This window comes from Pleuronectes platessa, chromosome 16, assembly GCF_947347685.1.
Source record: "Pleuronectes platessa chromosome 16, fPlePla1.1, whole genome shotgun sequence".
In the NCBI taxonomy this organism is placed as follows: domain Eukaryota; kingdom Metazoa; phylum Chordata; class Actinopteri; order Pleuronectiformes; family Pleuronectidae; genus Pleuronectes; species Pleuronectes platessa.
The window spans coordinates 24,590,705-24,613,788 of NC_070641.1; the positions used below are offsets into that span (position 1 = coordinate 24,590,705).

The 23,084-nt window shown below is 44.6% G+C and overlaps 3 protein-coding genes across 9 annotated transcripts; 1 reads left to right on the forward strand and 2 right to left on the reverse strand.

Annotated features, from left to right (window-relative positions):
* Positions 1–1,111: 1,111 nt before the first annotated feature.
* si:ch73-366l1.5 (FILIA-N KH-like domain-containing protein) lies at positions 1,112–14,524 on the reverse strand. Of its 5 annotated transcripts, XR_008342063.1 has the most exons (6): positions 14,149–14,524; positions 9,864–10,314; positions 8,585–8,684; positions 7,481–7,542; positions 4,728–4,822; positions 3,433–3,853 (listed from the first exon to the last, which is right to left on the reverse strand). XR_008342063.1 is itself a non-coding variant. In XM_053443858.1 (5 exons), exons 1-4 carry the CDS (start codon positions 14,401–14,403, stop codon positions 7,509–7,511), a joined length of 840 nt encoding a protein of 279 aa, XP_053299833.1. In that variant the 5' UTR covers positions 14,404–14,524; the 3' UTR covers positions 2,634–2,729; positions 7,481–7,508. The 5 variants fall into 5 exon arrangements, 4 of the variants coding, with proteins under 4 accessions (XP_053299830.1, XP_053299833.1, XP_053299831.1 ...); XM_053443858.1 differs by lacking the exons at positions 3,433–3,853; positions 4,728–4,822 and adding an exon at positions 2,634–2,729; XM_053443856.1 differs by lacking the exon at positions 4,728–4,822.
* A 409-nt stretch (positions 14,525–14,933) lies between these two features.
* On the reverse strand, positions 14,934–20,945 carry jmjd6 (jumonji domain containing 6, arginine demethylase and lysine hydroxylase). The gene is made up of 6 exons (XM_053443851.1): positions 20,507–20,945; positions 19,342–19,730; positions 18,631–18,917; positions 17,847–17,982; positions 17,187–17,319; positions 14,934–16,832 (listed from the first exon to the last, which is right to left on the reverse strand). Exons 1-6 carry the CDS (start codon positions 20,633–20,635, stop codon positions 16,701–16,703), a joined length of 1,206 nt encoding a protein of 401 aa, XP_053299826.1. The 5' UTR covers positions 20,636–20,945; the 3' UTR covers positions 14,934–16,700.
* Positions 20,472–22,701, forward strand: mettl23 (methyltransferase like 23). Of its 3 annotated transcripts, none has more exons than XM_053443863.1 (5): positions 20,472–21,293; positions 21,485–21,589; positions 21,657–21,894; positions 21,997–22,081; positions 22,409–22,701. In XM_053443863.1, exons 1-5 carry the CDS (start codon positions 21,198–21,200, stop codon positions 22,542–22,544), a joined length of 660 nt encoding a protein of 219 aa, XP_053299838.1. In that variant the 5' UTR covers positions 20,472–21,197; the 3' UTR covers positions 22,545–22,701. The 3 variants fall into 3 exon arrangements, with proteins under 3 accessions (XP_053299838.1, XP_053299837.1, XP_053299839.1); XM_053443862.1 differs by having other exon boundaries at positions 20,879–21,293; positions 22,376–22,701; XM_053443864.1 differs by having other exon boundaries at positions 21,190–21,327; positions 22,376–22,701.
* The last annotated feature ends 383 nt before the right edge of the window (positions 22,702–23,084 follow it).

Genomic DNA, 23,084 nt, shown 5'->3' on the forward strand with positions numbered 1-23,084 from the left:
GGGCCGAATCGAGCGAACTTCTCTTGCTCTTGGAACGGAATTCAGCTTCGTCTCTTCTTCAGGGATGAACAGCGGTAACGCCGCTGTGGATTTGGAAAGAAAGTCTGTGATGCTCGACCGGCGAGCGAGTTCCTGTGCGCGGCCTCTTCAAGTTAAAATAACAAAAGTCCTTTTGAAAATAAAAACGTCGACTGAATAAAGAAATAAAAGAAATGAAATAAAATAACTCTGGTTGCCCCCTTTTGCAACTAAATCAGCTGGGAGGCCCCGAAGGGGGCCTGGTGTTGTCTTCAGAGCAGGGTAAAAATGGCAGCGATGTTTGGGGTTCATGGGCTTTTAAATTACCTGAGAGGTCCTCCTCCTTGAGGAGTTGGTCATAGGATGATGCTGGCTTTAAGCCAATTGAGTGTCAGAGCTGGACCTGAGTGGGCTGGGCTTGGAAATCAGCGGGGGTTCCAAGGCATTCCCAGAACATTTTTCCACCACCAGGGGGAGATTCTTGAGCCTGCAGGAGGATGTTTTCCCGCCCAAAGTTTAACAACCCTTTGTTCCTCTCGGCTCCAGTGTCTGGTGGCCCCCCGCTGGGCTCTGGCCCAACACCTTTAAAACTTTATCGACTAAAGTCTCAACACAAAACAGAGAAATAAACAAAGCTGATTCACATGACGGCTCCTACAGGGAAGACATCTGGATCGCCCCCTGGTGGCGATCAAACAATCAGACACTGTAATAAAGATGACGTCTTTTCTCCAGAAACGAAGTCAGTCGCAGGCTGTGCAGCAGTGATTGGCTTTGGAATCGAGGTCCCGCCCACAAACATTCGAACAATCATGAGTCAGTGTTGGCTGTCAATCATGATGCCTCACCTGTTTCATCCATGTTCTAATTTTCTGTTCGTTATAAACAAGTAGACATTAAATAACTCTAAAATATTTTAATCTTAATATTTCATCTTCATCAACAACTGAAAACATTCATCTTCACAGAAACTTAAAAACAGAAGAAATAATAATAATAAAAGCGTCTGCATCAGAGTCTGAGAATTTATTTTTTAATTCATTATTCACTGTAAAAAATGAAACTTTATCCGTTCTGATGTTTAAAGCTGTACTTTATTGTCCTGATGAACTGGAATAATTATATTTAATAATAGTCATTTTCCATCAGTGTTTGAATCGTCTGACATAAGAATCTTTAAATCCATTCAGTAGGTAGAAATACTCAGACTTACCACTAGATGTCACTAAATGTCAGTTTGAATTTTACATATCAACAATTAACACGAACATTTAGCATCGTTTTACTGAATCAAGGGTTTTTCCTTATGTCATCAGAATAAATCCATAGCATCAAGTTTTTTAACATATTTTTATTATCAAGAAAGAAATGATTTCAGAAAAAATCTGAAATAAAACTCTCAATATATATAGTTGGTTGAATTGTATACGTTAAAAAAAAATCATGACGTCGTTGATCGTCAGTGACGGACGACACGATCCCCAAGAACTGTCGGGATCACTTGGACACTACGTTACCCAGAATGCAGCAGTAACAATCGCCTCTACAAGCTAGAAAATTCTTTACCTCTTAGACAGAAAATAGTAAAGTTATAATATTCTCAGAAAAAGGTCCTAACAAAGGAAACGTCTTAATATTCATTAATACTGAGAAAATACTAGCAATAATTTGAGAGATGAGTTTTTAAGTTCTAATAGTCAAGAGAAGTTTTTGATGATTTTATTCAGGAAAGTTAAAATATTTTGATATAAAATTTATATTTTCAAAAATATATAATTGAGAGGAATATTTTGGTCTTTTTAGAAACTCAACTAATAATTAAGGAGAAAGTCAAATAATTCTGATATAAAATTTTTACATTTCAAAAGGAAAAACTACATTTAAAAAGAACTCCTGAGAATTCATAATATTTGATGGGGAAAATATTTTGACATGAAAAGAATGAATATTGGTTTATATACATCATAATATCATTACAAAAAAGCTAAAACAAAAAGTGAATTAGTTTAGGAGAAATAAAACCGTATATTCCTGGAAAAGGGTTTTTTCAAGTTATATGTGAATTAAGTCAAAAACAAAGATCAACATATGTGACCAAAGAAAATTAATATTTAATGAAACCTAAACTTGGGACCATGTTGCTGTTGTTTGTTTGTTTTGTCGTCATTTAAAGCTAAACAAGCTGTAAAACAGACGTGTCATCGAGTTCAGTTCGATGAATAAATGTGACAGATTATTTTACAGTGTAGCTACAGAGTTCACAGATTTATTTTAACATCAGAAAGTCAAATAATCATTCCTCTTAGCTTAGCTTAGCATAAAGACATTCTCAATAAATTAAATTCAAACTTTGACATTTGTTTTTTTCAGCGACAAAAAAAACTAATAAATGAATGAAAAAACTAATTCTGAGGTACTTGTACTTCATGTGAGTATTTACATGTTGTGCTGCTTAATATTTTTACTCCACACACACGATACTTTCGTTCCTTTACAGATTCAGATAAAATAAATTAATATAATCCGATAATAAATCAGCGTCTCAGGTTTCAATTACGATATTTTACATTGGGTTGTGTGGAGGTTTGCTATTGTCTCAGAGCGAGTAGAGCTTCAGCTGCTCCTCCATGTCGCCCTCCGTCACCTCGCCCAGCGCCTCCTGGTTCTCCCTCAGCAGCAGGAAGATGGCCGCCAGCTGCTCCTGTTGCACCCTGGGAAATAAGTCCACACACACACACACACACACACACACACACACACACACAATGTGAATGTGCAGCTGTCGGAAAGCGTTCAGAATGATGGCAGCAGGACGTCGTGTCTAACGAAGAAAAGATCCGATGAATCCCCGTCTACGACCTCGTGGGTTCTGTCGGAGAACTTACGTTTCTTTGTTATTTTCCCTTTTGATCCGTTTTAATTTAGCACGAAGACAAATTAACAAAAAAATCCAGGAAACTAAATGAGAACAAATATGAAACATTTTCATAGAGAGGCGCTGATTGGCTGGTTCGGACACGCCCCCTAACAAAGCCAAGTAAATTGAGAGCGAAGGTCTAATCACAACAGAGAGGAGCAGCTGACCAATCAGAGGCTTCATCAGGAGGGAGGGGCTTCTTAAAGAGGAGTTTGAGACAGAGGCTGAAAGAGGAGCTGCAGCGAAGGACACTACCAGGAACATGAATCTGAGCTTTAGAACATGAAAACATTTGACATTAATAACACACATGAAGAAGAGCAGCGAGTCTGAACGTGGCTGGAACAACTCGATTATAATGTTTTCATTTGTAAACTGTATGAGGTTCTTTATGTAAATGATGAGAACAAACAAATTTCAGATTTGAACAACTAATAATAATTTTATGATCCAGAATATAGTGAAGACTCAAAAACAAACACGACAACAGACACGTGCACATTTCACACTTTTATTTCATGTTTAAACCAAACTCAGAAGAACTCAGTCAAACACTGAGTTGGAACTCTGCACAACAGTTTAATAGTTTGAATCAAATCACAGCACAATCATTCTTCTACACTTTAACACAACTACACACACACACAAGTTTCTGTTAACACAACTCTTAGTTTCAGGGTTTGACAGAAAAATATTTTAACACAAAGAAAGTTTTTAAAAAAAAAGCAAATTTCTGACGCTAAAGACTTTTTCTCTTGAAACTCTGGAGCTAAAGAGGAAACAAAGCAAATGAACCAAGAGTAAAGAAAAGCAGATTTGTAATTTCCTTAAAACTTCTCCTCTTCCTCACGATCTGTTCCTCCTCCTCTTCATCACAAACAGACAGACGAAGCTTGTGTGGATCATTGTTCAGGAGATCTGACAAGAAAAGATCAAATGAGTAAATCTATAAATATAACATTGAGTATTTGTATCTTTAAAACAGTTTAGATGAGAAACAGCTGATTCATGAGTTTAGTTTCACTCTGAAACGTCTCATCGAAGTTAATAAAAAAAGTTTTATTGAATAAAAAGTCTGGATAAGCAAAAACAAAAAAACTGACATTGATTAAAGTCTGATCAGTTGATCAATGACAGGTTTTTATTATTAATGTTCCAGTTTATATTTTACAATTTAAGTGTTTATCTTTCACTTTTCTAACACTTACCTTTTTTCGAATAAATTTGGCTCTGTACTTTATTTATTGAAAAAGTTACTTATACTTGATACATTATAAAATATATATATGTCAAAATTATTTTAAATTTACTTTCAGTGCTAGTTCTACTGAAAGTCCCTTGGGGGCGATGTGGAGCATCACTGACACATTGAGTGTGTTGCTGTGAGCATAGATATATAAAGTCTAGATGTCTCGGCCAACGGAGTCGAACGTCCGCACATGGCGGCCATCTTGCCTCAGGCGGCTCGCTCACCCATCACATTGTGTTGGTAGCGATACGTGTACTTTTGAAATAAAATAAAATAAAAAAATTCTTGATGCATATTTTTAAAGGGAAACAGGAATATTGTTCTATTTATTTTTTATTCTATTAGAAAAATGACAATTATTCACAAGTATGCAGTGTCATAACTACATCTCTGACGTTTATAACAGACCACGTACCACTACAACACAATGTGATGTGTGAGCGAGCTGACTGTGACAAGATGGCTTCGACTCCGTTGGCCGAGACATCTAGCCTTTATATATATATCTATGGCTGTGAGGAGCTCCAGATGTTAGCGACTCACCGTTAGCTGGGGTGTTAGCGCAGCATGCAGGGTTAGCAGCGGAGCTGGACACGGGATGCACACGCAACATTCAACGAGAAGTCGGAGGAAGGAACCTGCGGATGTCGTGAACTTATCGGAACATTAATAAAAAATCATGAGTTCAATCTGTTAAACCTTGAATATGCTCGACAGCGATGTGACGAGATATTATTGATTTAACAGCTTTGATTAAAAAACCTGCAAAAAGAACTTGTAGAAGAAAAAGATCAAAGAGCCAAAAAGAAAGAAATCTGAATGAAACAATAAAAAGAACAAAAACAAAGTTAAGAGTAAAATCAACAAAACATCGAAACTGACGGAGGACGAACATCTCTACGTTTCCTCGACGACGCTCTGTTTAATGTTCCTGTGACATGAAGTCATTTTAATATTTGACTTTAATATTTCCTATTTTTGTGAAGTCGTTTCTGAAACATCAGAACTCTCATCTTTCACATGGAACGGTTTTATTTCCTGGTCCCGGTGGATGTTTCCTTCGTGTTCTGTCCTTTCCTGCTCCCTCGTCTCCTCTGACCTCACTCAGTGCTCGACTGACTCCTCACGTGCAAACGGGATTCCACAGCCCGAGAGGAGTCGCTGGTTTGAATCCCTGTTATTATCTTATTAGAGGATAAAGTGAGTTCACCATCTGGAGCCTGAGACGCAGCGGTGGTGTAACAGCTGGGGACACTGAACCATAGTTTGATAATGAAGTTTCTCTTCCAATGTCACAGGATCTTTTCAAAATGAATAAACACAAGTTAATGTTCAATTAAATCCGTGAAATACGGTTTTTAAATCACGGAAGATGATTGAATAGGAGTTTATTGATTATGAATTAATACCTGACAGATTTAACCTGATAGAAACAGATTGATCAGAATCAAGAATCGATTTCACTAGACTTAATAGATGTGAACTTGTGTGGGGAACATGGGGGGGGGGGGGGGGGGTCTGGTTTTATGGGAGGGGCCTTTAACACTGGGCAATAATTTAAAAAAAATTGTAAATATTGAATAAAATACTTTATTTCCAATTCCAAAAATGGGCGTATGTGTCACGAAATGTGGGTGTTGTGATTGGTTTCATCAGACTGAAGGGGTTGATTTAAATAAGGTTAGGGTGGAGGTTTGGTGGAGGTTTGGGTGGAAGTGGAGGTTTGGTGGAGGATTGGTGGAGGTTTGGGTGGAGGTTTGGGTGGAGGATTGGGTGAAGGATTGGGTGGAGGATTGGGTGGAGGATTGGGTGGAGGATTGGGTGGAGGTTTTGGTGGAGGTTTGGGAAACAGGTCAGGTGAAGGTTTGGGTGGAGGATTGGGTGGAGGTTTGGGTGGAGGCTTGGGTGGAGGATTGGGTGGAGGTTTTGGTGGAGGTTTGGTGGAGGTTTGGGAAACAGGTCAGGTGAAGGTTTGGTGGAGGTTTGGTGGAGGTTTGGGAAACAGGTCAGGTGGAGGTTTGGTGGAGGATTGGGTGGAGGATTGGGTGGAGGATTGGTGGAGGTTTGGGTGGAGGTTTGGGAAACAGGTCAGGTGAAGGTTTGGTGGAGGTTTGGTGGAGGTTTGGGAAACAGGTCAGGTGGAGGTTTGGTGGAGGATTGGGTGGAGGATTGGGTGGAGGATTGGTGGAGGTTTGGGTGGAGGTTTTGGTGGAGGATTGGGTGGAGGATTGGGTGGAGGTTTCGGTGGAGGTTTTGGTGGAGGTTTGGGAAACAGGTCAGGTGAAGGTTTGGTGGAGGTTTGGGTGGAGGTTTGGGTGGAGGCCCTGGTGGAGGATTGGGTGGAGGATTGGGTGGAGGTTTTGGTGGAGGTTTGGGAAACAGGTCAGGTGAAGGTTTGGTGGAGGTTTGGTGGAGGTTTGGGTGGAGGTTTGGGTGGAGGCCCTGGTGGAGGATTGGGTGGAGGATTGGGTGGAGGTTTTGGTGGAGGTTTGGGAAACAGGTCAGGTGAAGGTTTGGTGGAGGTTTGGTGGAGGTTTGGGTGGAGGTTTGGGTGGAGGCCCTGGTGGAGGTTTGGGTGGAGGTTTGGGAAACAGGTCAGGTGAAGGTTTGGTGGAGGTTTGGGTGGAGGATTGGGTGGAGGTTTGGGTGGAGGCCCTGGTGGAGGATTGGGTGGAGGATTGGGTGGAGGTTTTGGTGGAGGTTTTGGTGGAGGTTTGGGAAACAGGTCAGGTGAAGGTTTGGTGGAGGTTTGGTGGAGGTTTGGGTGGAGGTTTGGTGGAGGTTTGGTGGAGGTTTGGGTGGAGGTTTGGGAAACAGGTCAGGTGGAGGTTTGGTGGAGGTTTGGGTGGAGGTTTGGTGGAGGTTTGGTGGAGGTTTGGGAAACAGGTCAGGTGAAGGTTTGGTGGAGGTTTGGTGGAGGTTTGGGTGGAGGTTTGGGAAACAGGTCAGGTGAAGGTTTGGTGGAGGTTTGGGTGGAGGATTGGGTGGAGGTTTGGGTGGAGGTCTGGGAAACAGGTCAGGTGGAGGTTTGGTGGAGGTTTGGTGGAGGTTTGGGAAACAGGTCAGGTGGAGGTTTGGGTGGAGGTTTGGGTGGAGGTTTGGGAAACAGGTCAGGTGGAGGTTTGGGTGGAGGTTTGGGAAACAGGTCAGGTGGAGGTTTGGTGGAGGTTTGGGTGGAGGTTTGGGAAACAGGTCAGGTGAAGGTTTGGTGGAGGTTTGGGTGGAGGATTGGGTGGAGGTTTGGGTGGAGGTTTGGGAAACAGGTCAGGTTATACTTAAGAGAAGCGTCACCTTACCATCTCGTCCTAACTCAGCTGAGGTGGATTACAGAGAAGTAAAATCGGGTGTAAGCTCTATCCTGAAAGATAAAGGTGGAGGAAGTCAGACATGAAACACTGGAGCAACAATTCAAAGATTTCTCTCGTGAATTCAGAAGAAAATCGTTTTATAATCCGATGATAGACGAAAACATTTACATTTTATAATTCAGGATCAACAAATTTTGCTTTTTGCTTCCAAATTTTTTTATGATTTTAGATCATAAGACAACACAGCTCCTCCAAAGTGAGCTGAGGTGTCCTCATCGCCCCCTGGTGGCTGGCTGCAATACAAAACCCTCCTCCTCCATGTTAGCAGATGGGACATGGATCAAACTAGAATATATAAAAGTGGACGTTAAATAAACGTGTAAAGATGTTTCTGTCGTTTCAGCTCGTTCTTCTCTCTGATGTTTGTTCTCGTTTCTGATGAGTTTGGTTTGAATCAGTTATTTGATGATATGAAAACAGGGATGATTGACAGCTGTGGTCGTGAATCTTGAAGATTTGTATACATAACATCCGACATACTTCGGTGTGTGTCAAGTGGACGGAGCTGGTGGAGCACGGTGTCGGCTCGGTAACAGACGGTGGACGGACTGACAGAGAGGAGAGGAAGGAGGACGTGTCTCACTCTGAGGGGAAATATGTATTCATCTGTTTCATCGTTTGGTCCCGAGACACAACTCAGAGACATGAAGAGAAATAAACGTCTGGAACAAAGGAACAAACCAGAACTCGAACTGGGAACTCCCTCAGATACCAGCTGCCTTCAGGCGTGTGACACTGAACATGTGGCCCAGTGGATCACGTGACACTGAACATGTGGCCCAGTGGATCACGTGACACTGAACATGTGGCCCAGCGGATCACGTGACACTGAACCAAAGGGACTGATGTTTGATTAATCATTCTAAACTGTTTCATCACTGAAGCCGGATGGACAGACGAACAGATGAGGTAAGTTCATGCGAGGGAGACACTAAGTAAAGCAGGAAGTGTTTGTGCGTTAGCGTGTTGTGAGTCGAGCATCGGGCCTCCTCTTGGTCATGTGAGTGCAGTGAGGAGGAAGAGGGAACTGACCTCTGCTCCTCCTCCATCTCCTCTTCGGTCATCAGGGTCTCGAACTTGCTCTGTTTCTTTCCAGGAGTGAACTTCACCTGATCTTCAGCTGCAGCCTCGTCTGAAACCAACCAATCACACGTCAGCTACTTCCCCTTCTGTCAGCTACACATCAGTCTGATAACAACATGATGCATTGGATTTACACACACACACACACACACACACACACACACACACACACACACACACACACACACACACACACACACACACACACACACACACACACACACACACACACACACACACACACACACACACACACACACACACACACACACACACCACAAACAAAACACACACCACAAACACACCACAAACACACCACAAACACACCACGACTACAAACACACAAACACACCACGACTACAAACACACAAACACACCACATACCACAAACACACAAACACTCCACAAACACACACCACAAACACCACGACTACAAATACACAAACACACCACACACCACAAACACACACCACAAACACTCCACAAACACACACCACAAACACACCACACACCACAAACACACCACACACCACACAAACACTCCCAAACACACACCACAAACACACCACACATACACTCCCAAACACACACTCCCAAACACACAAACACACCACACACACACCACAAACACCATACATCACAAACACATACCACACAAACACTCCCAAACACACACCACAAACACACAACACACACACTACACACACACACACACACACACACACACACACACACACACACTGACAGACAGAGTTTGTGTATCAGATGAAAATAAACCTGCTGATCGCTCGGACATAATTTTTCCTGTGATCTTTATCTTCTGATTATTTTAAGTGTATAGATTTGTATATGATAGAAGTGTGTGTGTTAGAAGCTGATGTACAGGAAGTGACTTACAGGAAGTGACCTATCAGCTGCTTTCTCTCTTCACTGTCTAGATTCAACAGATCCGTTCATAAAGATCCACTCAGATAAACAGGGTTCAGGTTCTGCTGCTCTGGCTTCACTCTCTGGACCACAGGGTTCAGGTTCTGCTGCTCTGGCTTCCCTCTCTGGACCACAGGGTTCTGGTTCTTCTGCTCTGGCTTCACTCTCTGGACCACAGGGTTCAGGTTCTTCTGCTCTGGCTTCACTCTCTGGACCTACATCTATTCTGTTATCAACAGTCTGGGGTTTCACCCTCTGCCGCTGATTGGTCCTCATTCTGATCCGGATGCAGCAGACTTACCGTTGTTCAGGACATTCTCTGGTTCTGGTTCTCTGTCAGTCTCAATCAAGAGTTCAGGGGTCAGCAGGTCTTCTTCTGTGAGACCAGGTATCAGCTCAGGTAAAGACTCCTCCTCCACTGGGACCACTTCAGGTACCGGTTCAGATTCCATCACAGGTTCTGGATCATATTCGTACACTGCTTCTGGGACTTCAACTGGTTCTGGTACTTCAACTGGTTCTGGGACATCAACTGCTTCTGGGACTTCAACTGGTACTGGTACATCTTCTGGTACTGGCACTGGTTCAGGCTCAAGTTCTGGCTCTGGAACAGCTTCTGATACAGCAGCTACTTCTTGTGCTGAAACTGGTTCTGGTACCGTCTCTGGGACTTTGACTAATTCTGGGACGGGTTCTGGGACAGGCTCTGATTCTGGGACAGGTTCTGGTTCTTTCACTGGTTCTGGTTCAACCTGAAAAGACAAAAGGTTTTGAAACAGTGAGTTATTGAGATCATGTTCAGTTTCTGTTTGGAGTTTTTTATCATCATCTATTTGTTGTGTTGTTTGATTGTGTGTTCTTTTTGTGTAGTGCATTGTGAGTCTGTGTGACACGTTGTGAAACATCAGTTTCACGTTAATGTGACGTTGACGTCTCGGTCAGAAAGTAAAGACGAGTGAGATGAGTCTAAAACCCCCTCAGCACAGAGGTTCTGTGTCAGGATGCTGACCTTTGACCTCGGACACGGCAGCTGTCAGGTGCAGATCTCGTTGAGGATCCGCCGCCGCCTGCCGCCGACATTAACACAAATGAAAACCTCTTCAGCCCAAACAGCCTTCACCTCCCCGCCGGACCCACACACACATCTGTGTCTTCAGAGACGTCCGCCCCACCTGTCTTCCTCAAGAGTCCTGGTCTCTCCAGACCAACACACAAGAGTCACACTCTGTTGTGACCGGAGCCTGTTACACAAATGATACGGCATCGGGACGTCACATGACATCAAAGCGATGAGGAGGAATCAGTGTAATGGAGTATTTCTACTTTTACTTCACTTGACACCAGAGGAAGAAACCACATGATGTCATCAGTCACTTCCTGCTGCGTCTCCTCACAATGACCTCACAGCAAAGACCCGACTCATCGTTTCATGACTCAGCACAACATCACAGAACCAGGGTCCTCTGCTTCGAGCTTCCATCAAACACTCGTCTCCTCTTCAGCCAACTCTAACCCCCCCCCCCCCCCCCCCCCCCCACAGGACTCTCTGAGTTTATACGTCATGTCCCGCCTCCTGCTGCTCTACAGGCTCCGCCCCTCGCCTGGATGTTCCCACATGTTCCTCAGAACACACTTTGGAAACATGAAAATTAACTTTAGAGACACAACTTCATATGTTGCGGTGCTGACACACACTCTGCTGCTGTTGCTCTGTTGTCATCTCTGGGATGTAGAACATGAGAAAGAAGCTGGTGTGAGATCAGCTGCCTCCAACACACTCATGTTTCCATATATGGAGCTGAACCGACCCCAGCGACTCGTGAGTCACGTTCAGAGAACGAGAGAAGAACAGTTAAACGTCCACGTCATGAGTCTGAAACAGATTCATCCACAAGCGTCCTGAGACGCTGAGACAGCTTCAGTGTCCTCTTCTTCACCTCCTGCAGCTGCCGCCCGGCCGGAGGCGGAGCAGACTCCAGACTGTAACTCTAGAAGAAGGAACAGGACAACATGCTAACAACATAAATGTCAAAAAGCCAAACTGGAGTCTGATGTGTGAGTGTGAGGAGGACACCAGGGGACGGCCGGGGGGCGTTTGGACATTTGATCATTAAGAGTTAAGATCAAACAGATTGTCCAAGTGAGATTAACATCCTAAGATCTCAGGACATTCTTTCATCCACGTTTTTACTTTTACTTTTTATAACATTTTGATGATTTAATTATGAACTTTATGGAAACATCAGCGCCACCTTCAGGTCACACATGTGCAACGCGAGGCCGTTGGTTCAGTTTGTTCTAGACAGAAATAAAGTTACTTAGAAACTGACGCTGCAGGAAACATGAGAGTTCAGCTCGTTGTCCCACTCGTGGACCACAGCAGCTCGACTGAAGCTTCCTCACAGGAAGTCTAATCCTCCTCTTCTTCACCGGCACAGATTCAAAACCAGCAAATGGTGCTGATGAACCAACTCACAACATTTGGGTGAAAAATGTACATCTATGTATTTATTCAATTTCTTACACTACTTCAGTTATTTGATGCTTTATTATGGTTTATTGATTCACATTTTAACGGAGGTTTTACAGATTTTAGTTAATATTTGAAATACCCAGGAGGTAAAATAAGGATGTAGAGCCCGGAGGAGAACTTGTCCAGCAGGTCGGAGCAGCGGCGTTGATGTTGTGGGTCACAGCTTCAGTCATTAAACAACAAGACTCACTGTGTTTCAGACGCACACGCTCACAAACACACAGGCGTCCTTTATGTGGTCACCATGTCCCATGATGCAGTGCGGCGGCTGTCCGACAGCTGAGGGGTGTGCGTGCCGGGCCTCAGCGAGGAGGAGGAGGGTGTGGCTGAAGACGCAGAAAAGGCCTGTTTTATATTTGGCTCAGACCAGCGTGTTGACGGGTCATCACTCACAAGCTCCATTCCTAATTCAACACATCAGAGACAACAGAGACTCCAGAAGGGACAGAAGACCAACACGGCCTCTGATCAGCTGGTTGAACATTAAATCCACAAAGTCAGAGCTTCAGATTCACGCTGAGATGAAAACATGAGACCAGACTTTGTGGAAACCTGATAAAACATCAGGAATCTCCGGTCAGTGGTTCAACCTCCGGGACCCTGAACAGATCAGCAGTGGAGCTGTGGGCGCTCGTTAATATGAGAACATGTAGAGACCTGTGTCCATCGCTCAGAGGACGAGTGATCTGTTAAAGACCTGGGGACTGAAACTAATTCAACAATCAGAGACTCGTCCTGAGACACTGTGGGACCATCAGAGACTTGAAGACACTGTGGGACAATCAGAGACTTGAAGACACTGTGGGACCATCAGAGACTTGAAGACACTGTGGGACCATCAGAGACTTGAAGACACTGTGGGACCATCAGAGACTTGAAGACACTGTGGGACAATCAGACATGTCCAACCCAGCGCTGTGTCCCAGCTGTCAAACGTCATGTGGAGGGGACACACCCTCCCCCACAGTCCACTTCAGACATGTGACACCAGGAACATGTGTAAATATAGGATCCATGTATCCGTCGCATGTTCAGCGGCAGTAAGCACATTCCTCTGGCTTTTTAAAGGACGCAGCTCGAAGAGGACAAAGGTCAAACAGATCCAACACATCAGGGTCCACCACGTCTGAGGACTAACTATGTCCAGACACCAGGGGGCGTCGGGCCAAGCTTCATCTGATCGGTCAGTTTTGGTTTCACATTGTAATTTAGGGACGAAAGAATTTAGTCTGACTAAGATACGTCCTCTCGTCATCACCTACATGGGCGGAGTCTACCTGTACTGGACTCTGATTGGTCTGTGGACGCCGTTTGACGTGGGGGTGCTGTCAGTTGGGGGGGGGGGGTAGTAGTCTCTCTGTCTGACGGTGGAATTGAATAAAGCTTAATTTGGGTGACATGGTAACATCATTAAAGTCGCTGTTAACAGATCCAGGTTCAGTTTGATGCGGAGCCAGAACACCTCCTCTGCTCTGAGGAGCCGTTCACACCTGATGTCAAACCAGGTGTGAACCAGCAAGGTTCTGACTGGAGGCTGGACATGTGTGGACACCAGGCGGACCCATAATGCATCAGTATGGACGTCGAATCCAACCACACAATGAACTCAAGTTATTACAGAACATTCACTTCAAATGAAGTTTGACAAGAAATCACAGTTTTGTCTTGATTAAAAAAATCATCTGTACATAAAAACGTTTTAATGAAGTAAAACTGTGATTTCTTGTCAAAGTTTAATTGAAGTAAACTTGAAATTAATTAGCTTTTATCATTTTGTTAGTTTAACAGACTCTCTGATGAATTGACCCATCTCAGGTTTATTGATTTAAATTATTACTTTTCAGTTAATTTTATCAAGTAATATATCAATACAAATTATATATTAATCAATATTTAATTATAATTTCTGTTCTGTATTACTTATTTAGATTTTTCTGACTCAGAAAAATCTGAGCCATGTAAATTGAAGTCCTTATTTTAATGTGATTTTCTGTTATTTTTCACTGATTCATGCTTCTGATCATTAACAATCATAAATCTTAACTAAACTGACCTTCACCGGGACGACCTGGATCTTCTCAGCCGGGGCAGGAGGCTCAGTCCGTGGGGACACTTCGGGCTCGGGTCGGCGCGGCTGCCCCAGAGCTCTGGACGGAGGGACGTCGTCTCCGTAGCCGACTTTGGGCGTCTTGTTCCGGGCAGCGGCGGCGGAGGCATCGGGCTTTTTATTGAGGAACGACGAGGCGAAATAAATGGCCACGACAGTGAAGAGGATGGCGGGAATAACGAAGGTCGGGTCCAGATCCATGATGGCGGATTAACGGGAGAAGTTACCGGTGTTTCCAGGAGTGTGTGTGTGTGTGAGTCTGTGAGCGTCTGTGTGTGTTGATCCTGCTGCTGTCACACACACACTGAGCTTCAGCCCCTCGCACACACACTAACAGCTGATCCGACAACACACATCCGCTTCCCCTTCACAATCAAAGCCGCTACAGGAAATGTAACCTTTCAAAATAAAAATGAATAAGGGACAAATGAACCCCAAAAGGCTGATTAAAGAAAATAAAGTTACATTTTAATACAACTGTTTAACTTTAAAACAGTTTCTTGATATATACTCTTAATATCCTCTATACAAGGACATTCCCTGAGCGTTGACCACAGGAATCTGATCAGTTCTTCTCCAGGTCTGAATGGACATTTGTACAGAATCTGAACGAGCTCCCTCCAGGCGCTGCTGAGATACTGTGTTCACAACGATGGGACAGACATGCAATGTGGACACATTCAGCCACGAGGTGTCGCCGGCACAGACACGCAAAAACAATGTGACACTGGTTCAAGTCATTACAAAAGATTTTATTGATCACAGCCGGGTCTCATCCTCACATCCACATTTAATCTGCTCAGGAGATTCGAGCGTCGACGTCCTGCAGCAACAATCACACACTCAGTAGAACCTCGTCCCAGCGGAGCTTCACCCAGACGCAGGAGGAAGGCACCGTGAGCCCAGCAGGTCACTGCCTTCACTTCAACAAGACTCAGGCAAAGACACAGACACACAACAAACTTTATAGGCACTTTAGTCTAAAGCCACAGAAACGACATCAGCTGCACGTGCAACACAAACCATTCCCTCCGCCATTCATCATTTTAAGACTCCTCTGGCTCCGACTGTCGATGACGTCACGTTTGACAGTTTTCATGTTTCCTCAACTATTCTGCTGCCATATCTGATCTTTATGTCTCGGGGTTTTACAAAAAAAAAGGACATTTGAAGATTTCATACTAAAGACAAAGCTCTTAACCAATCAGGAGTAAGTCCCAGCTGTCAGTCACTATGTCTCAGCCTGTTTTTATATCATCAAATACCTAATTAATACCAAACTGATCAGAAACACAACAAACATCAGTGAGATAGGAGCTGATAATTATAATTTTTTATATTGTTCTAAATTGTTAAATATCAACTGTCTAGTTTGGTCTCATCTGCTAACATGGAGGAGAAGTTTATGAGCAGTCCTGCAGTCAGCCACCAGGAGGCGATTGAGAGGCTTGACTTCACTTTGAGGAGACGTCATGTTGTCCATCCTGACGGGTAGAAACTACTATGATGACTTTATCATTTTGTCTGTAGTCGATTTTATTCTTTTAATTTTTTTTACTTCACATTTGTTTTTCAAACATTTACATTTTTCTCTGTAAAGATGTTTTATTATTGACTTAACTAGATTTGATGTGTTTTTGCTTCTCAACCATGAAGCGAGGATTGTGTTTATGTTATAATATTACATGAAGCCTCAGACGACAGATCAACATCAAATTAACTGTAATCATTATTTTTGTAACTTTTTAAATGTTGTTATTGTCACACTGAGTAGAATTTAACTCCCGTCAGTCAGACTTCAAGTATCGGATTGAAAAACCACTAGAGAAAAAAGGGTTTTCAATACATTCCTGCAGCATCAAACAATCACTGATACAGAAATTAATTAATGACGTGACCTGGACAAGCAACAAAACATATTTTTGTGAAATTAATTTAAGTTTTTAAAATCTCCTTTAAAATCAATTTTTGACCTATTGAAGGAACAAATTGAGTTTTCTTGAGCTGCAGATTCTCTGATTTGCACTTGCTGCTGTGACATCATCGTTTACCTGTTTCCTGTTAAGTTTAATAAAGTTTTTACGTGCACAGATAATCTCGTTCAGAACCACTTCAGAGATTTAACCTGCAGAAGTTTAAACCTCTGACGACTGAACTTGTCGACAGATTAAATTTTAAACAAACCCTCGGAAACGTTCTCTCCGTCTCAGCACAAGCTCACTGAAGGAAACAGCTGATTTAAAGACCCATCTTCCAAACATCAACTGTCTGTGATTCGCTAGAATTTGTCTTCACACATCAGAGACACAAAATCGTGATTGGTGTTTAAAGCACAATGGTGGCAGGTGTCCATCCTCCTGCTTTATCTACACCTTGCTTCTCGGCGGCAGCCATCTTGGCTCTAAAGGCAGCCAGACGGCTGCCACTCTGGGATTCAGACACTGAACCTGAAGCAGCTGGAGAAGGAGTCACCGCGGGGGGTTCGGGTGGGCGGAGGGTCACCGTGACGAGCTCCTCTCTTTGCTGACGCAGTCGTCCTGACCGCTCGTGTCTCCGTTGGCCGTCATGCTGCAGGTGCGTCTCTTCTTCCTGCGGTGGGACGTGGTGTCGCCCTCAGAGCCGGACTCTGCCTGCGGGAACACAGTGTACGGACACACTGTTACAACATGTTAAAGACGTGTTGGGTTACAGCGACGGGACACGTGTGTCACATGTTAGCACCTGTTGGCTGCCCTCACTTCATGCCCTGCTGACATGACTGCTGCTGACTGTGGAACAGTTTCACACTCAACTCTAGATCAAACACAGCAGGAACACGCCTCCTTGTATTAATGTGGAAATTATGCAAATTGAACTTCACTGTCAAATCCAATACCTTGTGTTTACATTAGAGTTTCTTTGATAGATTTAAATTTATTCTTTCAAATAAGAGAAAACTAGTCACGTCCTCTGGGACTTCCACTGATCCAGTGTTTAGCACGTACATTAGAGTCGGACGAGCTGGAGGAGGACGATGATGAAGAGTCACTGGAGCTGTCTGAGGCAATGCCTGTCGCCTCCTGCAGGTCCACTTTGTCTGCCAACACCGCCATGTCGGGCCGTTCCTGCTTCAGAACACTGAAACCACAAAACAACCAGCTGTCAGGCGGGGGAATCCACGACTTCTGATGCAGAAGAATCAGGAGACATCTTTAAACTGTAGATTTTAATCTCATCACTGTTGTCAGACCTTCCCTGAACTTTGAACTCATTCCTGACGTGTTCCTCACATGTTCTGCAGGTTCTCTCTGTGAGAAATAATGTCTGAGTCAGTGTCTCTGGACATGTTCTGGATCTTCTCCTGCAGCCTCCTGGTAGAATGTGTGTAACATGTCAGAGTGAGTCCATGTGAGGAACCAGCAGGACAATGTGTGGAAGCTTCCCAGTGAGCGAGTGGACAATTGATGAGGTTTCTAACACGTGACGTGAAGATGGAAGAACACAAACATCTCAGGATGAAGAAGAGGAGCCGGACACGTAGAAGACGAAGACGTTAACTTAGAAACACGAGGAGTAACAGAGCTGTTGGTGATGAGGCCGTGTGGATGGAGGAGCTGTAAACAACAACACATTTGAGCTGTGACTGACTCTCAGAGGAATCTTACCGATACCACTTCCTGGACAGCTTGGGTCGTCCCCGCACAGTTTTGTGCCACACGATGGGGAAGTTGGTTGAGCTGGCAAAGTTCTGCGTGACGGCGATGGTTGTGTCCATGTTGAGAACAACGTGCCACCATCCACCTGCACACACACAGTTACCATTAACATCAAAGGGGAAATAAACCAGCCGACTGGAAATCAGACATTAACCATAAATCATATCTGATATTTAGAGCTGAACCAGGTTCAGTTGGATCCAGAACTCCTCTTCTGCTCTGAGGAACCTTTCACACCTGATGTTTAGGCCCAGACTGAACTGAAGAGTCTGAAGCTCTGACAACATCAAGGCTTTTTTAATTAAAGACGTTTTAACCTATGATCATGAAAATGGTCTTATGTAAATTAACATTGTTGGTGAGTTAAATAGCAAACGTCTGTCTTTAAAACATTAAGCTGCATTTAACTGTTCAGAGCCACGTGTGGTCCTCAGTGGGACCAGGGTCTGATCTTCAGTCACACAGGTAAAGTCTGAATCCTGGAGCGAGGAGCCGCTGAGGGTTTAATCTGCCTCATCACATTAGCTCTGTTGGCATTAAGGGAATCTAGGCCACATCCGTGTCATTGCATGTTGTCACATGTCGCTGTCTCTACAGTCAACACGCCCGTCACGCAGGTGCTGAGCTACTGAGAATGTTCAAGGTATCCAGTCTGTTTTCTGATTGGTTGGCTTGTGAAACAGGACAGAGTTCAAATAAAGACGGAGACAGAAAACGGTGTTTCTTCACTGACCAGGCACAAAAACCGTCTCCCCGGGTTTTTGGAGGATCTCCAGCGGCGTGAACTCCGGCGGCCAGCTGGGCTGCTGCGTGCGTGGGTACACCACATTGAACCAGGTGATGGCCTCGTCCTGCTGGTTGCCTCCGTCCTCTCGGGTCACTTTGATCAGCTCTCGGGGCGTGTTGGTGGGGAACAGACACCACCTCTTGTGACCCTGAACCAGGGCGTTCCATGCGCTGGTGCCCAGGGGGTCGATGTGGATTCCTGTGCCCGAGCGAGCCGGACCCATCACAAACCATCTGTGGTGGAGGAAACGGTTTTACACTTCATCTCAGAAACATTTAACGGATCTGCAGGTTTCACCGAGTTAAATTTAACTAGACTTTTAAACTTTACTTAAATTCAACACTTTTTATTATCGTCCACAGACCTTTGTAGGAAAGTGAATTTAATGCTTCAAACTTCTGAAAACAGAGGTTGTACAGATTTTAAAGATAGGAAGCATCTGAAGATTCTTCAGGAAATGACATCACAGGAAGTGAGTAGAGCCTGAGGGACATTTCTACTGCAGTGTTTTTTAGGATTATTCATGTGTCTGTATAAAAGTGGGTGTTTGTGTGTCCATGTTCATATATTTATTTTAAATTGTCAACATAAATCTTAATGTCTTTGATAATAAATATGAACGTGGGCAGATTACAGATCAGTTTTGTGTTTACGAACTTGTACGGCGGTCTGCGTTTCTCTCCTGCAAACTGGAAGAGGTCGTCCCTGAAGAAGACGGGGACCTGGTAGTCGTCCAGCAGCTTCCGGCGTTTGGCGTGTTCCCCGTAGCTGCTGTCGAAGATGTAGAGCGGGCTGTCATCCCTGGTGTTCTCCAGGTACTCCATGTAGTACTTCATCTTCATCTTCACCGAGTAGCCGTCGTTGTCCTCCCCGCACTTGAACTTCTGGTTGCGGTATTTGCGCTTGAGTCGCTCCAGAGTCCATTTTTCTCGGGCGGGCCAGCTCTCCTGGCTGTTCTGAAGGACCACGGGCTTGTAGGGTCGCTCGAAGCGCCGGATGAACTCTTCAGGACTGAGATGGAGGGTGTCCACACGCTCCACGTTGTCCTGAAACACAGCAGCCATCAGTTCACTGGTCCACAATGACAGAGCACAAACTGAGGCAGAATCCCAGAGGGAAACTACAGATCATGTGTGGGAGCAGGAGGAAGAATCACAGCAACATAAATCATTAAGACAGAAACTTCAAACCTCAAACCTAATCTGCAGCTGCTGGGATATTAGATAGATATTTATTTAAATCCCACAAACTAGTTTTTATGTCGAATAGCTGCTGTGGTCATGTTGGTTTATGACCAATGATTGACAGGAGTACATGTGACATCATGTGGACTTTTCTCTCTGAAGGTTCTGGTGGTTCTGAGGTGGACAGTGAATCCATCCCAGCAGCAGGAAACACAGGAACCGCTCCGAGCACCACGTCACTTCTAATGATGAAGTGCAGGACAACACATTTAACTAAGTACGAGTATATTAAACTGCAGTTTAGTACTTGGTTAATGTACTTGTTCATATTTCAGCAGTTATCGTATTCCGCCCTATGATGCAGAAGATAAATCCACTGTAGAACTAGGATGAACTACCGGGTGTCTGATGCAGCTTTAATGTGACGAACAATCTCACTAGTTGTCTTTCAAACACATCTTATTTCTCTTCAAGTGTATTTGATGCCAACACAACATTGGATGTAAAGTAAGTTCTCCGGGTCACAGAGTGTGTCGCAACACCGGAGCGCTTCCCGGTGTCTACGTGACCAGCTGCACTCCTGCTGTTAGCCTAGCTGTTAGCCTAGCTGCTAGCTCAGCCTCCGGGGCTCCTGTTACCTTGACGGTTCGGTGCGACAGGTCGAACGTCTCGTGGTACCCGTGTTTGATCCAGTCCAGCGAGTCCTTCAGCTCGGGCCTGGCGCTCCGCTTCGCCTCTTTGATCCTCTTCTTACTCTTATGGTTCATTCCTCCTCTTGGCTTGTGGCGCTGGCTCAGTTAGCTATGAAGCTAACCCGGGGCTACCACACAATCACATCCACTAGCCTGCGCTGGTCGCCGGTTCACCGCGCTGTGCTCACCCGCTCAGCTTCCACGAACCAGAGGAGCGGTTCAGCCGTTTCAATCTGATTAAACCTGTTTAACGCAGCAGAGAGAAGAGGACTCTTTAATGATACAGTGCTAACAGCAGCTAACAACAGCTAACAACAGCTAACAGTAGCTAACAGCAGCTAGCTGCCTGCACACACGATGCTTCTGCTACTGACACGCCCATGTGGCACAGTACACACCTGATTGGCTAGGAAGACTAAGGAAGCAAAGCGTTGATTGGTCTGAGGGTGGAATGTGCCTTCCCGCCAGGCGTATACTTCGATTTGATTGGCTGTTAAACTGCCGTCCTGTTATAGGCTCGACGCTGAAACAGGAAACAGAAGAAGTGTCTGTTGCTGATGTTTCTACAGGATAATGAGTCAGTAGTTCTCACTGATCACCGACCGAGGATGTGATTGTTTCACACGGCGATGGAGCGATGGATCCCACGGGAGCTAACGAAGTTAGCATAGCTTATAAAGTGTTCACGTTTGAAGACAACAGCGCAGAGTGTCTGTCAGTGTCTGTACCTGAGGTCAGTCCATATGTCCGTCAACTGACGTCATAATGTGAGTGTGTGTCTGTACCTGAGGTCAGTCCACATGTCCGTCAACTGACGTCATAATGTGAGTGTGTGTCTGTACCTGAGGTCCGTCCACATGTCCGTCAACTGACGTCATAATGTGAGTGTGTGTCTGTACCTGAGGTCCGTCCCCTGTCTCTCAGGTGCTGGACCCACAGTATGGCATGTACGTGTGGCCGTGTGCGGTGGTGCTGGCCCAGTTCCTGTGGAGCCACCGGGAGGAGCTGAAGGACCACACGGTGCTGGAGGTGGGAACCTTTCACCGGGACGTCCCGCTGCTCCAACATGAACTCAAGCTCTTTCCTCTCTCCACAGCTCGGGGCGGGTGTGAGTCTCCCCGGCGTGCTGGCTGCGAGGTGCGGTGCGAAGGTGCTGCTGTCGGACAGCGCCAGGACTCCGCTGTGTCTGGAGAACTGCAGGCGAAGCTGTGAAGCTAACCGCCTCCGTGATGTGGTGGTGTTGGGTCTCACCTGGGGGGAGGTCTCCCCGGACCTCGTGCTGCTTCCTAAACTGGACATCATCCTGGGATCAGACGTTTTCTACGAGCCTCGAGGTCGGTTCCGGTACAACAGCTGAATGCAAGTTCATCACAGCTGTAAAGGAGAATATGCAATATTTCTCACAAAACTAACCGAACACTTGAAACTTGTTTCAGATTTCGAAGATGTTCTCGTGACTGTTGCTTTTCTTCTGAGGAAAAATCCCAGAGCACAGTTCTGGACCACGTACCAAGAGAGAAGGTAAACGTCTGATGATCTGTGGGCCCGTGGGAAACGGTGCTTCTCAGAGGCCACTGAAAGAATAGAATATAGCCCATAGGAAAATGAAGTACAAGCAAATGAATGAATGAATAGAAACAATAAGTAACAAAACACACATCACATCAGATTTCTGACCTGAGGGCAGACGGGCTGATTTCACCACATGTCTCTGTAGTAGTTGTTATTACAGATGTGATTGTGTTTGAAGCTGGTTTCAGATCCGCTCTGTGTCACTGCCTCACTTCTACACTCCTTCTCTTGGTCCTGTCTCAGCGCTGATTGGTCGATTGAACCGTTGCTCTGCAGATGGAACATGAACTGTGTTGACATCCAGTTGGAAAGCTTTGGTGCCGATAAATCTGAGCTGGCCGGATCGACTCTGCCGGGCAGCCACAGTGTCCACATGATGATCATCACACTGAACACAAGGGATTTGGACTGAAGATGACAAAGTGTCTCCCAGAGGACGGTCCGGTGAAATAACGAGATGATCGCCTCCCAGTAGAACAGAGTCACGTTTGGATTTGCAGATCACATTTAATATGTTTGTCAAAATGTGTTTTAAAAATGAATCCGGATTAAAATGTTTTGAATCCCAACCTATCGTTTTTCATATTTCAAAGGTTACATATAATATTTGCTGCCACTAGCGTCTTGGACCAAAGCAGATCGTGGTCATTCAAATTAAACTTGCTGCCAAAACGAAAGACAAACAAAATATGATGATGCTAAACCATGAAGTCTAATATTGCATTGAAATGTATTTTAATGCACATACTCCTTGATGATATGTTTTACTATTTTTTATTTCTATTTATTCTGTGTATTTCTATTCTTGGTTGAAGGATCAAAGAACCAAAAGATCATCGTTAAAGTTTTTCAGATCTTCTACAAAAATGTGTTAAATATAAAATCTGGTGAAATAATGTCAGTGACATTACCGTTTACACTCCAGCAGATGGCAGGAGATTAAAAAAAAAAC